This window comes from Marmota flaviventris, chromosome 17 (assembly GCF_047511675.1).
Source record: "Marmota flaviventris isolate mMarFla1 chromosome 17, mMarFla1.hap1, whole genome shotgun sequence".
Taxonomy (NCBI): domain Eukaryota; kingdom Metazoa; phylum Chordata; class Mammalia; order Rodentia; family Sciuridae; genus Marmota; species Marmota flaviventris.
Genome location: NC_092514.1, coordinates 26,845,622 through 26,862,358, shown reverse-complemented (window position 1 = coordinate 26,862,358; position 16,737 = coordinate 26,845,622). Strand labels below are relative to the sequence as shown.

Here is a 16,737-nt window from a genome sequence, read left to right as displayed (position 1 = left end):
GTAAACTAGGTGTGGTGGTGCATACTGGGTCCCACCTACTTGGGGGGCTGAGAGAGTAGGATCCCAATTGGAGTCCAGCCTGGGCAATTTAGCAGACCTTGTCCCAAAATTCAACAAAAAGGGATGTGGGTGTGTGTAGCTCAATGGTGTGGTAGAGCACTGGCAGAGCATGTGTGAGGCCCTGGGTTCAATAATCTCCAGTATGGAGCATGAGTCAATAATGAAATTACCAAATAAAATGTGGTAAGCATCAATTGAAATAATCCTTTATTTCTTTTAAAATTGCCTATTCCACCCCTGGAGAGCACATCTACCTTGTGAACCACTGTATTTCCTGTGCAAGTTAGTAGCTCAGTACCTGTGACAAAAATAAGTGGGGAGTGAGGGCTCCAAACAGGGTCACAGAACACCAAGCTCAGAAGGCCCTCACACACTTCTGCTGTTTAGGGCATACTCTGAACAGGGAGGGTTGGGGTGGACTCCAAGCAGTTTATTCCAGGGAGGTAGGGAATGGGCCAGCCAGGCTGGGGTCCTGGAGCAAGCAGGAGTGACCTGGCCATCAGTGGAGGGAGGCTCAGTGAGCTGAGCCCTGCGGAAATGAGAAAGGGAGTGAGGACTTGGCCAGAAGCAAGCAGGTCCCTCAACAAGTCCACCTTATGCTGTCCCACCTCCTTTTTCCTCCAGTTGGCACAAATGAAACTAATAATGTAACCCAAAGATTGGTCTTTGTCCCCTATGCCAATTCATGCCAATTTAATAATGAGGACACAGTTTTGAGAAAAAGGAAAAGTCATTTTATTGTTTGCTAGGAAGGTGAAACACAGGGGAATCCTGTCCCAGAGGCTGTGATTCTGCCCATCAGGGAAAACAGAGGGCTTATAAAGAATCTCTTCAAAACCTACTTTCCAGGTGTGCCTGAGAGGGGGTCTCAGGGCATCTGGATAGTGTGTTGGGATTCACTTGTTAATGTGGGAGATAGTCTCTTCCTGGAAACTCTGGCAGACATCTCCCTCCTGTGGAGCACAGATAACTCAAGGCAATCTTTTTCCTTGTCCCCAAGTTGGGAGGGGGAGGAAGAAGAAAAAAAGAAAAACATGTCCCTTTTAAAAATAAGCCTCAGATCAAGGAGGGCTATAGTCTATACATGTTCACAAAGTATAGAATAAAAGTGTTCACCAGGTGTATGCCACACAGCAGAATCTCCAGGCATGAGGCAACTACCAGCAAGGAGAACAGTGTCACATTCCAGGACACCACGTTGGGTGGTTCCTCGCAGAAATTCCAGGAAGCATAGTTCTTCAAGTAAGCGCCTCTGTGGACAGGTAGGGTGCGGTGAGTGAAGGAGGTCAGGTGGTGCCCTACCCCCACCCTCAGTCCCCTCCACTCACAGGATGAAATTTTCAAAGGGTTGGTTGGACCCACATGGAGGGAATTCTCCTGAAGCTCAGTGGCACCCAGGGTCCCGGCCCTTGTGGGAAGGACATGGAAACCAGGGCATATACAGAATGGGGGTCACTAATTTGCTAATCCTTACAAGGTTTCTTGGAAGTGGTAGTCCCACATGCCATACATTGAGCATTTGGGTCCAATTCTGAGGCCGACTCCGGACACAGAGAGGCAGTAGATGGCACCAAGCATTCCAAAGACTGAGCACCAGCAGGAACATGTAATCTGGACCGGGTGTGGAAAGTGGTCTGAATAGGGCTGCCCCCTCCCCATGGTGGCCCGACCACACCTAGCTGTGTTCTCCACATGGCCAAGTGACTCTGGAGCCAGGTTGAAATACATTCCTGGGGCTGGGGATGCAGTCTTGTAACAGAGTGCTTGAAAATAAATTTTCCTATATCCCGGGACTTGGAGTTAGGCAAAACTAAGGGCCAGTGGGGATTCATGGCAGTTAGGAATTCTGTAGAGGCTCTGGGAGAGACTAGTTTAGAGACAGAATCCTCAGTCTCTCTTTTTTTCATTTTTGAGGGGTGGAGGCTCACTGGGGATTTATCCTAGGAGTTCTCTTCTACCGAGATTGATCACAGCAGCTCCTCCGCCCTTTTAAAATATTTTTTTTTTAGTTGTTGATGGATATTTAATTAATTAATTTATTTATGAGAACCCACTGTCTCACACATGCCAGACAAGTGTGCTACTGATGAGCTACAACCCCAGCTTGATCTATAGCCCTTTTTATTTTTTATTAATGAGAGAGGATTCTGCAAAATTGCTGTGGCTGGCCTCGAGCTTGAGAAGCTCCTGCCTCAACCTCCAGGGTCACTGGGATTACAGGTGTGCACACCATGTCCTCCCAAATCTCTTCTTAATTTGTATCTCACCCAGTCAGGATGTCTAGCCTCTGCCAGAGCTGCTGTGATTCCAGGACATAGTACCTGTGGGATAAGAGTCAGTGTAATAGTGAGTCAATGTAATAGTGTGAACCCAGCACCAAACACAAATTCTTAAAGTCTTTACCTCTCCTGGAAGCTGCCTATGATGTCCTCAGCCCTTTGAACTATAGGAAGACCTTACTTCTACCTGTTCTGGAGCATGGCTGAGCTCCACCTTACTTTATCATATTTATGTGCCTACCTTACGTGTTCATATTTTAGCTTCCTTGAGGGTTGGGTTCAATATTAAACATTCCCCATAAACCTTGGCACATAGTAGGTGCCCCCCTGATTCCCAATCAATTCCTCAACCTGAGTTGAGGCTAGGGCCACACTACTTCACACTCAATGAACTAATTGGTTTCTCTGGGTCTCAGTTTGTCCTAGGTAAAATTGGTTTGTAAAACCTACCTCATATAGTTGTTCTTAGGATTTAATGGTAACTGGGGGGCCAGGTGTCAAGACTGCTTTAGAGTAAATGCTCCTTAGCTATAAATGCCTTCAGCAGTGGGAAGAGGTAGTGGTGTTGGAAGGTCTGGTGAGCTAGGATGTGGTTCAGTATGCTCACAAATGCTGTGATGTGGAGTATGGGATTTCCTAAGATCCAGCCCCTAATCGTTTTTTCTTCCTGTGACTTTTCCCACAAGAAGTTCACTCCTGCCAGGGAATCAGCTATTCCCCTGGTGACAGTTATCTGTACATGCCTAGAGAACCAAATCTAACAGCCCGAAGGATATGTCCACTCAAATGTCTTGGTTTTAGCTCAGATTCAGCCTGTATCCGAAGTGACGTCATAATATTTTCCAAATTCATCTCCCTTTGATTTCCTCCTCCTTTTAATTGAAAAATAGCATCCACCAGGTCACCTAGGCTGAAAAACTTTAATCCTTATGCACCTGCCAAAGCCAAGTCTTCCTGACTTTTGCTTCAATGGCTCCTGAATCTATCAGTCCTTTCTCCTTCTCTCATTCAATTCCTAATCATGTTCCATGAGGAAGATGTTCTTGGCTTCCTTACTAAGTCCCATTAGCTCTTGTCCCATGCCACCCCACACTTCATTATATATGCCCCCACCAGATTAACCTTGGTGCAGCCAGGGTGGGATGGGGCATACCTGTGAGCCCAGAGATCCAGGAGATTGGGACGGGAGGATGCAAGTTCAAGGGCAGCCTTGGCAACACAGGGAGACATTATCTCAAAATAAAAAATAAAGGGCTAGAGCTGTAGGTTAGTTGGAAAATGTTCCTAGGTTCAGTTGGATGTGGGGGTGGGGGTGGGGAGGATTTTCTTATTTTTTTGGATTGCCTTGGTACTGGGTATTGAACCCAAGAGCACTTAAACACTGAGCCACATCTACAGCCTTTTATTTTTAAAATTCTATTTAGACATAGGGTCTCAATTAGTTGCTTATGGCCTCCCTAAGTTTCTGGATTTGAACTTGTAATCCTCCTTTGTCAGCCTTCTGAGCCGCTGGGAATACAGGTGTGATCCACAGAGCCTTCTTCGAGGAGAGTTTCCAAATCTTTGAGGCTCCTCACTCTGTCTCCAGCCTTGTTCTTGTCCTCATAGCCCAGAACAAGTTCTTTGTTCATCTCCCATCCCTGGAATCCCACAGCTGTTTTGATCCTTCCCTCCCCGTTGGTCTTGTCTGGCTTATACTACACAAGGCAGGATTTTGCTCTTTTCCAGGGAAAGGGCTGAGAGTTTTAGTTCTGTTATATCATCCCCAGCAACCGCAGAAGAACCAAGTTTGCAGGAGCACCCTCGCTCCCCTCCTCCTGTGTCAGGGCAGATCCAGGGCCAGTGCTGACCCCATTGCTTAACTTGTCTGGTGAGGTCACTTACTGGGAGGATCCATGATCCACAGATACCTAGAAAAGCCTTCTGGATTTACTAGTGTGTGTGTGTGTGTTGTGTTGGTGGAGATCTCATCCAGGGTCTTGCCATGCTAGGCAAGTGCTCTACCACTGAGTTACACCCCCAAACCACATTTACCAATTTCAAATCAACCAACTAACTCTTTGAGAATTTTACTTTTGTTCAAAGTATTTGTTTCCTTTTGTATTGTCAGCTTCCCTGTCCTCTTCACTGTCACCTAATTGTCTTCATAAAAAGAGAAGAGTCATCATAAATTCAGGAGGCAACACTGTTTATAGCTCAAATCTCCTCACTTTTCTTTATCACCATGGGCACTGGACTATTTCAAGGTACTGTTTTCCCTCCATGACATTAGTCTCATCTTTCTGCATCTATGGATGACCTCCTACTATCCATTCTCCACACAATAGCCAGAGCAATCTACTTTAATCCAGTGGGGGTGTGGAGCAACTAGAAATCTCACACTGTTCTGATAGGTATTAATTGACACAAAAAACTCTAAAAAAAGTATTTGATAGTATTAGGACTGAATATTTGCAAATCTTTAGAGTCAGTAGTGTTACTCAGGTCTAAGAGTAACAATGGAAATAAAAACATATGTTTACCTAAGGTACCTACAGGAATGTTGATAGCAACATTATTTGCAATAAACCCAAATGGGAACTATCCAAATGTCCACCAACAGTGGAATGTTTAACTTAACGTATATTCATACTTTAATTTAAGCATTCCACTGTTGGTGGACATTTGGATAGTTAACTCAAAGTGGATCAAGGAACTAGATATCAAATCAGAGACTCTGCGTCTGATAGAAGAAAAAGTTGGCTCCGATCTACATATTGTGGGGTCGGGCTCCAAATTCCTTAATAGGACACCCATAGCACAAAAGTTAATAACAAGAATCAACAAATGGGACTTACTTAAACTGAAAAGTTTTCTCTCAGCAAGAGAAACAATAAGAGAGGTAAATAGGGAGCCTACATCCTGGGAACAAATTTTTACTCCTCACACTTCAGATAGAGCCCTAATATCCAGAGTATACAAAGAACTCAAAAAATTAAACAATAAGAAAACAAATAACTCAATCAACAAATGGGCCAAAGACCTGAACAGACACTTCTCAGAGGAGGACATACAATCAATCAACAAGTACATGAAAAAATGCTCACCATCTCTAGCAGTCAGAGAAATGCAAATCAAAACCACCCTAAGATACCATCTCACTCCAGTAAGATTGGCAGCCATTATGAAGTCAAACAACAACAAATGCTGGAGAGGATGTGGGGAAAAGGGTACTCTTGTACATTGCTGGTGGGACTGCAAACTGGTATGGCCAATTTGGAAAGCAGTATGGAGATTCCTGGGAAAGCTGGGAATGGAACCACCATTTGACCCAGCTATTGCCCTTCTCGGACTATTCCCTGAAGACCTTAAAAGAACGTACCACAGGGATACTGCTACATCGATGTTCATAGCAGCACAATTCACAATTGCTAGACTGTGGAACCAACCCAGATGCCCTTCAATAGATGAATGGATAAAAAAAAATGTGGCATTTATACACCATGGAGTATTACGCAGCACTAAAAAAATGACAAAATCATGGAATTTGCAGGGAAATGGATGGCACTAGAGCATATTATGCTTAGTGAAGCTAGCCAATCCCTAAAAAACAAATACCAAATGTCTTCGTTGATATAATGAGAGCAACTAAGAACAGAGCAGGGAGGAAGAGCAGGAAGAAAAGATTAACATTAAACAGAGACATGAGGTGGGAGGGAAAGGGAGAGAAAAGGGAAATTGCATGGTAATGGAGGGAGACCCTCATTGTTATACAAAATTACATATAAGAGGTTGTGAGGGGAATGGGAAAATAAACAAGGAGAGAAATGAATTACAGTAGATGGGGTAGAGAGAGAAGATGGGAGGGGAGGGGAGGGGGGATAGTAGAGGATAGGAAAGGTAGCAGAATACAACAGTTACTAATAGGGCATTATGTAAAAATGTGGATGTGTAACCGATGTGATTCTGCAATCTGTATTTGGGGTAAATTGGGAGTTCATAACCAACTTGAATCTAATGTATGAAATATGATATGTCAAGAGCTTTGTAATGTTTTGAACAACCAATAAAAAAATAAATAAATTAACGTATATTCAAATGATAGAATGCATAAGAAATAAAAAACTACAGCTACACAAAGTAACATGGGTGGCTATCACAAATATAATATTATGCTAAGGAAGCCTGACACAGAAGAACACATAGTATATAATGTCAATTTATGTAGAATACTAAAGAGACCAAATCAGTTTCTGGGGTTAGAAGATAGAATAATGGTTAACCTTGTTGGTTTGGGGCAGTACCTGGTGATGGGATGTCTGGGATTCTGTTAATATGATCTGTGGGTTTTTTTGTTCATTTGTTGTATGATTTGGGGTTTCGCTATTTCACCCCGGTCAACCTGGAACTCCTAGTGTCAGCCTCAAGATCCTCCTGCCTCTGCTTCCTGAGGAGCTGGGACTACAGGGGCATGGATGAATTGGTTTTGGAAGCGGGTGTTGGGTAGATGGGTATGTTCACTTTGTAAAACTACATTGAGCTGGGGCTAGGGATGCAGCTTAGAAGCAGGGCATGTGTTTAGCTTTCATATGGCTCCAGGTTTAATTCCAAGTGTGCGCGCGTGCACACACACACACACACACAACCAAAAAAAAAAAAAAGCATAAAAGAAAAATCCCAAAGCTACTTGCCCTAGATGATGTTTATGATAGCTTTATTTATTTTTTTTTTATGGTAAAAAGGATTGAACAACACAGGGCACTCAGCCACTGAGTCACATCCTTAGCATGAGCTCTTTTTCCCAGGTTGACCTTAATCACACAATTTTCTTTCTCTCTCTTTGCAGTACTGGCAATTGAACTCAGGTGTATTTTCTACCAAGGCATATCACAGTCCTTTTAATTATTTATTGCTTAGGTTGTTCACAAATTTGCGATTCTCCTGCCTCAGTCTCCTAGGATTACAGACATATGCTACCATGCCTGGCTGGCTTATGCGTGGTCTCTTGCTCTCTCTCTCTCTCTCTCTCTCTCTCTCTCTCTCTGTCTTGCTTGAAGTGGTGCTGGGGATAAAACCCAACATCTCTCAAATTCTAGGTACATTTTCTGCCCATGAGCTATACTTCCAACACTATTTATTTTTATTTTTGGTGGTATTTACTCCTGTCTGAAATCATCTTCAAGTTCCTGTTAGGTGAAAGCACTGGTCTAAGCACCAGACACAGAGCAACCAACAAAACAGGCAGTCCTTGCTCTCATGGAGCTTCTAGTCTTGCTTCCTCGTATATTTATCTCCAGAAAGGAACACAAGCTTCCAGGGGATCAGGGACCTTGTTGTGTCTTTGTGGCTTAATGAGCTATTTCCTGAGAGTGACTCAAGTTGTAGAAGAGGCGGAAGATACCTGTGAGATGTTGGAAAGAGCATCGTTGGAGATGGCCAGTGAAGAAGACTAGTTAGACTGGGTAGAGGAGTGGGGAGTAGTTTAAGCTGCAGAAGAGACATGCTGTAACACTGGGGAGTGTGTACGTGTGGGAGGAGTGTGACATCTCAGAGAGAGCTGAGGTGAGAGAGATGGAGTAGAGTCCAACAGCCATGAATCTATGTAAGAGATGGGGGAGTATCAGGCAAGAAGGAGTTGCTAGTTCAAGGAGAGGTATTCCCATTTATCTAATAGAGATGTGACCCAGAATAGGGATGAGGTGAGACCTCTTTTAGAGAATGTTATCTGTCATCTGTCCTGAAAAGGGGGGAACTCTGCTGGGTAGATGTCTCATCTTTGCCCCACACAAATATGACACTAGGTTGACCATCTAAAACTTCCTCTAAATTAGGGAAGAGTTAAAGGAGGAGGTCCAGGGAAATCGGTCTCCTCTTCCTCCACTTCTCCCAGCAGGTCCCCATCTCCAGGAAGCCTTGGGGGCAACTTCTCTGCCCTTCTGACCTGCTTCTGAGTTTGTCCTTAGCACCCAGCACAGAGTGGGCATCCAGAATGTGGGCTGAGAGTGAGTGGATGAGGAGGAGGGAAGGGTAGCACTGAGCTGATAGATAGAGTGACTGATGGGTGACATCACTGCCAGACTCCAGACATTTTTGATGTACCCCCCCATGCCTATTATTACCCTTCCTCGATGAGCTCCCACACAACCAGCTGGTCCTTCTGCTTGGACCCTTGTAGTGAGGGGTCCCCAATATCTGCTCAGCTGGGGAGGCAGGGAAAGGCAGGTAGGACATGCATTTTCCCAGATGGGAAGCTCTTTAGAGTCTTGAGCCTCCCTTCCCTGCCTTCCCCTTCCCTTCAGACATTCAGCTCCTGTCCTTGGGGGCTCCTTCAGGGCTGTCTACAGAGTGCTAAGTGTGTAGGGGGAGCATTGTGTAGATTCCTGGTCCCCACCAAGCACTTGCAGCCCCTCTGGAGCTCAATCCTTCTCCATCTCTCCTCCTTTTCCATTCACAATCCCTTTCAGTGGTGCCCAGTCCATTGGGACTGGCCTGTGTTCTAGGCTTCTTACCATCAATCCCCCGCCGATAAAGCCAGGCATGAGCAGGACTTGCAAGCTGAGTTGTTCAGGGCTCCAGGTCTTTCCATCAGGCACCAGCAGGAGGGCATTGGCCCCAATGCAGACTAGGGAAAGAGTTATTAGGGAGAGTCCCACAGAGTGGCTATACATTTTGGGGTTCATGGTGAGGTGGTAAGTGAAAGTGAGCCTTAGGTTCAGAGGAACACAGGCTAGAATGTGAATAAAGGTCAAAGGAAAGATGTGGTAGAAACTGGCAGGATCAGAATGATAAGGGAGAGAGGCCCTTATCACCAGCTGCAGCTGGTGAGAGAAGGGGAGGGTGTGGTGATGGAGCAGGTCGGGGAGCTAGTCACAGGCTGGAAGTTACCTGGTATCAGTGTCTTCTTCATCTTTTTTCTGCACACACCTCTCCATCATTCCCTTTTCATTCCTTACCCATTTGTCTCTAGGTCACAATTGCCTCATCTCTATAAAAGGTAGAGTGATACCACTTGCCTCCTGAGATGGTTGCAGGGGTTTCTTAGGACAAGGGGACTATTTGGTAAACTAGGCAGCACAAAGAGGTGTACAGTAAATGTGTAAATGGGTGGGAGGTGAAAATGAAGAGAGGTAGAGCAGGATCACTAGAAATAATGTTGAGCTACTAGTGCCACTGTCCTGTCCTGAATCGTGGGCCTTCTCAATGTAGACCTGAACAGGGACTAAGAGCAAGACTAAGGGACTAAGAGCAGGCCATGAGCAGGCCATGTATTTGTCATCAAGTTGATCTCTAGTGAGTCTGAGAGATGTTTTTTTCTTCTTCTTCTTCTTCTCCTCTTTCTCCTATTCCTCTTTTGTCTTCTTTTTCAGATTGATTCTAGGGCTGTTTAACCACTGAGCCATATCCTCAGACCATTTTTCAATTTTGAGATAGGATCTTGCTATGTTGCTTAGGGTCTTGCTAAGTTGTTGAAGTTGGTCTCATACTTACCATCTTCCTGCCTCAGCCTCCCTCCCACATTGCTGGAATTATGGGCTTACACCACTGCACCTGGCAACATGGTACTTCTTTGAGGACAATAGTCCTTAAATACAGGCTTTTTTGCATACTTTGTGAGTCCCCTCCCACTGAGCCATGTCCGTAGCCCAAGAAGTTACTTCTTTTGAGGACAAGAGAGAAAAAAATATGTGTGTGTGTGGTCCACAAATACTCATTAAATTATTTTTATGCAACTCTGTATGGATGAAATAATGTGAATAATGTTTCAAGACATTATAGGAGTTCTGAAATTTTTCTTCCAAACAAGGGGAGAGCATGTCACCCCAAATACTGAGACAGATCTCTGAAGAAATATTTACTGTGGGATTTGGAAGAATTTTTCAGGAAGGTTTTCAGTGACATCACTAGGATTCTGCAAGTAAGAGCCAGAAAGAATGGCTGAGATGAAAAAGTGCTAGTAAACTAGGTGTGGTGGTGCATACTGGGTCCCACCTACTTGGGGGGCTGAGAGAGTAGGATCCCAATTGGAGTCCAGCCTGGGCAATTTAGCAGACTTGTCCCAAAATTCAACAAAAAGGGATGTGGGTGTGTGTAGCTCAATGGTGTGGTAGAGCACTGGCAGAGCATGTGTGAGGCCCTGGGTTCAATAATCTCCAGTATGGAGCATGAGTCAATAATGAAATTACCAAATAAAATGTGGTAAGCATCAATTGAAATAATCCTTTACATCTTTTAAAATTGCCTTTTCTACCCCTGGAGAGCACATCTACCTTGTGAACCACTGTATTTCCTGGGCAAGTTAGTAGCTCAGTACCTGTGACAAAAGTAAGTGGGGAGTGAGGGCTCCAAACAGGGTCACAGAACACCAAGCTCAGGAGGCCCTCACACACTTCTGCTGTTTAGGGCATACTCTGAACAGGGAGGGTTGGGGTGGACTCCAAGCAGTTTATTCCAGGGAGGCAGGGAATGGGCCGGCTGGGGTCCTGGAGCAAGCAGGAATGACCTGGCCGTCAGTGGAGGGAGGCTCAGTGAGCTGAGCCCTGCGGAAATGAGAAAGGGAGTGAGGACTTGGCCAGAAGCAAGCAGGTCCCTCAACAAGTCCACCTTATGCTGTCCCACCTCCTTTTTCCTCCAGTTGGCACAAATGAATCTAATAATGTAACCCAAAGATTGGTCTTTGTCCCCTATGCCAATTCATGCCAATTTAATAATGAGGACACTGTTTTGAGGAAAAGGAAAAGTCATTTTATTGTTTGCTAGGAAGGTGAAACACAGGGGAATCCTGTCCCAGAGGCTGTGATTCTGCCCATCAGGGAAAACAGAGGGCTTATAAAGAATCTCTTCAAAACCTACTTTCCAGGTGTGCCTGAGAGGGGGTATCAGGGCATCTGGATAGTGTGTTAGGATTCACTTGTTAATGTGGGAGATAGTCTCTTCCTGTAAACTCTGGCAGACATCTCCCTCTTGTGGAGCACAGATAATTCAAGGCAATCTTTTTCCTTGTCCCCAGGTTAGGAGGGGGAGGACAAAGAGAAAAAAAGAAAAACATGTCCCTTTTAAAAATAAGCCTCAGAGCAAGGAGGGCTATAATCTAATCCTGAAGTTCTCAAGTTTTAAATTAATAATGTTCACTAGGTGTACACCACCCAGCACTATTTCCAGGCAGGAGGCAATAACCAGCAAGAAGAAGAGCGTCACATTCCAGGGCACCACTTTGAGTGGCTCCTCACACAAATTCCAGGAAGTATCATTCTTCAAGTAAGAGCCTCTGTGGACAGGTAGGTTACAGTGAGTGAAGGAGGTCACATGGCACCCTACCCTCACCCGCAGTCCCCTCCACTCACAGGATGAAAATTTCAAAGATTAGTTAGACCCACGTGGAGGGAATTCTCCTGAAGCTCAGTGGCATCCAGGGTCCTGGCCCAAGTAGGAAGAGCATGGCAGCCTTGGGATCCAGAGAATGGGGGTCACTAATAGATGCTAAGCCTTACGCGGTTTCTCGGAAGTGATCGTCCCACTCGCCTTTTATGGAGCATTTGGGTCCAATTCTGAGGCCAACTCCTGACACAGAGAGGCAGTAGATGGCACCAAGCATTCCGAAGACTGAGCACCAGCAGGAACATGTAATCTGGACCGGGTGTGGAAGGTGGGCTGAATAGGGATGCCCCCTCCCCATGGTGGTCCGACCACGCCTAGCTCTGCCCCCAACCCCCCAACATGGCCAAGTGACTCTGGAGCCAGGTTAAATAGAGATTCTCAGGGCTGGGGAAGCCCTCTGGAGACAGTGTGCTTGAAAATACATTTTCCTATAAACCCAGGGCTTAGACTACTTTAGGCAAAACTAAAGTAGTCAGCGAGTTTCATGGCAGTTAGGTATTCTGTAGAGGCTGCTTTTGCTCTGGGAGAGACTAATTTAGAGACTGACTCCTCAATCTCTCTCTCTCTCTCTCTCTCTCTTTTTTTTTTTTTTTGTGGAGTGGAGCCTCACTGGGGATTTAACCCCAGGGTTCTCTACCAGTGAGACTGATCCACAGCTACCTCTATTTAAAAAAATACATTTGGATTGATGGATTGACCCAACATGGCGGCCGGCGAGGAAGCAGCACTTTCAATACCTCCACAGTAACGGGATCAGAGAGACACATTAATACACCTACATGCTACATGCTGAGAAACTTCTAGAAAAATTCCGCTGAAAGGAGACCTGCCGGGAATTAGTAAGTTTATTGGAAGTAACAGTTTGTCTCGGCCACGAGGTGCAGGGGCCCAGTCCCGCCGGCCGCCGCCGAAAGGCCGCTGCTAGCCCCGCGGCGAACGTTCAAACAGCCGCTGCCTGCCCGGGCCCCTGCTGGCCCGGCTCTGTAAACCGCCCCCCTCGGTTCGGCGCTGCAAACGACCCCCCCTCCCCCCCCTCGGGTGAACAGCTCCCGACCCCCAGCTCTGCAAACAGCCCCACCTGCACAGCGGACAGGGCCCCGCCCACCCAGCACTGCGAACAGCCCCGCCCGCTCGGCGAACGGGATACCACCTTGGCAGAGAGCTGACGTCACGGGCGGAGGAGATAACTTCATTGAAACCAGCGCGACAGGTGTGTAATCCCCTAGCCATCTCTCTCCACACAGCGGGGAAACCTTAAGAGCCCCTCTCAGCTCTCCTGTGAGCTCCATAGCCAGACCGAGGGAATCAGGAGTGGCGCAGGACTGGCGGCGCGGAACTCCCAGCTACCGCCCCCACCAGTGCTGACAACTGAGGTCTCTTGCACCAGCTACCGGGGGTGTGGCTACTGGAGGGCAAGCAAATTCGCTGGGGGTTCTCACCCCCAAGCTCTACAAACTTAGGGTCTGAGGGAGGCAAACAGGGAGAGTGTGCCCAGGCGTTCATGAAAACAGGGCTCCCAGGAGCAGCAGACCTGGCGTGTAACCAGTATTGTGGTAAGTGTCACAGGTGAGCGGGGCCTGGCTTGAGGAAACACAAGTGAAGGCCCTAGGCACTCAGGATTGGAGACCCGCCCAGTCTGGGATGAAGAGCTGCTGCACAGTGAATGGTTCCCACCTATTGAGAGGTGAAGCTTGGCCCAGTGGGCACAGCTCCACCTACTGGAAGAGAAGTTAATCGAACTCTATGACTGCATTTATTTTTTTTTTCTTTTTCTTTCATTTTCATTTTTTTGTTGGTGTTGTTGTTCTTTAACTTTTTTAATGTTTTTAATTTTTTCTTAAATTTTTTTATTTTATTATTATTAGTATTATTTCTTTAAATTTTAATTTTCATTTTTTTATTATCTTTATTATTAAAAAAATTTTTTTTTCTTTCTTTCTTTATTTTCTATTTTTTTCTTTTGTCTTTTCATTTCTTTTCAATTTTCTTATTCCCCCTTCCTTGAATTCTACCTGCCTACTCTCATTCTCTTTAGTTACTTCTTCCCTTCCCTTCTAATATACTTCCTCCCAAGCATCAAATAAATTTATAAGAATAAACAGTAACTCAGCAGTCAAATAGAACAAGAAGTAACATGAGCAGCATAAAAAAGCAAGGAAGAAAAGGAGTACAAACAATGAAGGACAGCCTAAATATTCAGGAGGATCTAGAGTCAGCAGAAAAATGGTCATATAAAGATCTCAAGGAATACCTTAGACAGATGGAATGGAACCTTATAGAGGATATGAGACAGCAAATCCAAACAGTGAAAGAACATATTGAAAGTGAATTACATAAACAGATAAAAGAAGAAGTTAAGCATCTTTATCAAGAGATAGAGATTATAAAAAAATCAAACAATAATTCTAGAAATGAAGGAAACGATAAACCAAATTAAAAATTCAAATGAGAGTATCACTAACAAAGTGGAGCAAGTAGAAGCCAGAACGTCAGATAATGAAGACAAAATATATCATCTTGAAAAGAGTCTATCCAACTCAGAAAGGCTGGTAAAAAATCACGAGAAAAACATCCAAGAGATATGGGATAATATAAAAAAAACAAACTTACGAGTCATCAGGATAGAGGAAGGTACAGAGATTCAAACCAAGGGAATGAGTAACCTGCTGAATGAAATAATTACAGAAAACTTTCCAGAAACAAAAAAGGAAACAGATATACAAATTTTAGATTTCAAACACTGAAAGACAATGGATGCCAACCAAGAATTCTGTATCCAGCAAAATTAAGCTTCAGGTACGACAACGAAATAAAAATCTTTCATGATAAACAAAAGCTAAAAGAATTTGCAGCCAGAAAACAAGCATTGGAAAGCATCTTGAGCAAAACACTACACGAGGAAGAAATGAAAAACAATAACCAAAACCATCAGTGGGAAGTGCCTCTGTAAAGACAGAGGGCGGGGGGAAAGCTAATCATGGAGAAACAAACTAATTTAAAAAAAGAAGAAGAAGATAAATAATCAAACATGGCTGGAAGTACAAACCATAAATCAATAGTAACTCTAAACGTTAATGGCTTAAACTCTCCAATAAAGCGACATAGGCTGGTAACATGGATTAAAAAAACAAATCCAACAATATGCTGCCTCCAGGAGACACATCTGATTGGAAAAGACATACACAGGCTGAAGGTGAAAGGTTGGGAAAAAATATACCACGCACAAGGTCCTCGTAAGCAAGCAGGGGTGGCCATCCTCATATAGAATAAAATCGACTTCAAGACTAAGTTAATCAAAAGGGATAAGGAAGGACATTATATACTGTTAAAAGGAACCATTCACCAGCAAGACATAACAATTATCAATATTTATGCACCCAATAATGGTGCTGTGACATTCATAAAACAAATTCTCCTCAAGTTCAAGAATCAAATAGACCACAACACAATAATTATGGGTGACTTCAACACACCTCTTTCACCATTGGACAGATCCTCCAAACAAAAGTTGAATAAAGAAACTATAGAACTCAATATCACAATCAATAACCTTGACTTAACTGACATATATAGAATATATCAACCATCATCAAGTGGATATACTTTTTTCTCAGCAGTACATGGATCCTTCTCAAAAATAGACCATATATTATGCCATAGGGCAACCCTCAGTAAATATAAAGGGGTGGATATAATACCATGCATTTTATCTGATCATAATGGAATGAAACTGGAAATCAATGATAAAAGAAGGAAGGAAAAATCCTGCATCCCATGGAAAATGAACAATATGTTACTGAATGATCAATGGGTTACAGAAGACATAAAGGAGGAAATCAAAAAAATTCTTAGAAATAAATGAAAATACAGACACAACATATCGGAATCTATGGGACACAATGAAAGCAGTTTTAAGAGGGAAATTCATCGCCTGGAGGTCATTCCTCAAAAAAAGGAAAAACCAACAAATAAATGAGCTCACACTTCATCTCAAAGCCCTAGAAAAGGAAGAGCAAAACAACAGCAAATGTAGCAGAAGGCAAGAAATAATGAAAATCAGAGCGGAAATCAATGAAATTGAAACAAAAGAAATTATTGAAAAAATTAACAAAACTAAAAGTTGGTTCTTCGAAAAAATAAATAAGATTGACAGACCCTTAGCCATGCTAACGAAGAAGAGAGAGAACTCAAATTACTAACATACGGGATGAAAAAGGCAATATCACAACAGATGCTACAGAAATACAGAAGACAATTAGAAATTATTTTGAAAACCTATATTCCAATAAAATAGAAGATAGTGAAGACATCGATAAATTTCTTAAGTCATATGATTTGCCCAGACTGAGTCAGGAGGATACTCACAAATTAAACAGACCTATAACAATGGATGAAATAGAAGAAGCAATCAAAAGACTACCAACCAAGAAAAGCCCAGGACCAGATGGGTATACAGCAGAATTTTACAAAACCTTTAAAGAAGAACTAATACCAATACTTCTCAAGTTATTTCAGGAAATAGAAAAAGAGGGAGCTCTGCCAAATTCATTCTATGACGCCAACATCACCCTGATTCTGAAACCAGACAAAGACACCTCAAAGAAAGAAAACTACAGACCAATATTTCTGATGAACCTAGATGCAAAAATCCTCAATAAAATTCTGGCGAATTGGATACAAAGGCACATCAAAAAAATTGTGCACCATGATCAAGTAGGATTCATACCTGGGATGCAAGGATGGTTCAATATAGGAAATCAATAAATGTTATACACCACATCAATAGACTTAAAGATAAGAACCATATGATCATCTCGATAGATGCAGAAAAAGCATTCGACAAAGTACAGCATCCCTTTATGTTCAAAACATTAGAAAAACTAGGGATAACAAGAACTTACCTCGACATAGTAAAAGCTATATATGCTAAGCCTCAGGCTAGCATCATTCTGAATGGAGAAAAATTGAAGGCATTCCCTCTAAAATCTGGAACAAGACAGGGATGCCTTCTATCACCACTTCTATTCAATATAGTTCTCGAAAC

At 43.7% G+C, this 16,737-nt stretch overlaps 1 protein-coding gene across 4 annotated transcripts in view; it reads right to left on the bottom strand.

Annotated features, from left to right (window-relative positions):
- Nucleotides 1-771: 771 nt before the first annotated feature.
- LOC114082032 (transmembrane 4 L6 family member 5-like) overlaps nucleotides 772-16,737 on the bottom strand; it is a 35,890-nt gene continuing 19,924 nt past the window's right edge. The window contains exons 1-5 of one of the 4 annotated variants that reach the window (XR_011704902.1): nucleotides 8,828-9,106; nucleotides 3,493-3,572; nucleotides 2,328-2,381; nucleotides 1,535-1,671; nucleotides 772-1,312 (exon numbers count right to left, since the gene is read on the bottom strand). Coding sequence is in view for 1 of the 4 variants with exons in the window: in XM_071603134.1 (XP_071459235.1) it covers nucleotides 1,132-1,312; nucleotides 1,535-1,671; nucleotides 2,328-2,381; nucleotides 8,828-8,998 (543 nt within the window). In the remaining 3 variants the exon portion in view is untranslated. Of the gene's footprint in view, nucleotides 1,313-1,534; nucleotides 1,672-2,327; nucleotides 2,382-3,492; nucleotides 3,573-8,827; nucleotides 9,107-16,737 lie in introns of those variants that run through there. The other 3 variants (XM_071603134.1, XR_011704904.1, XR_011704903.1) reach the window with 3 other exon arrangements.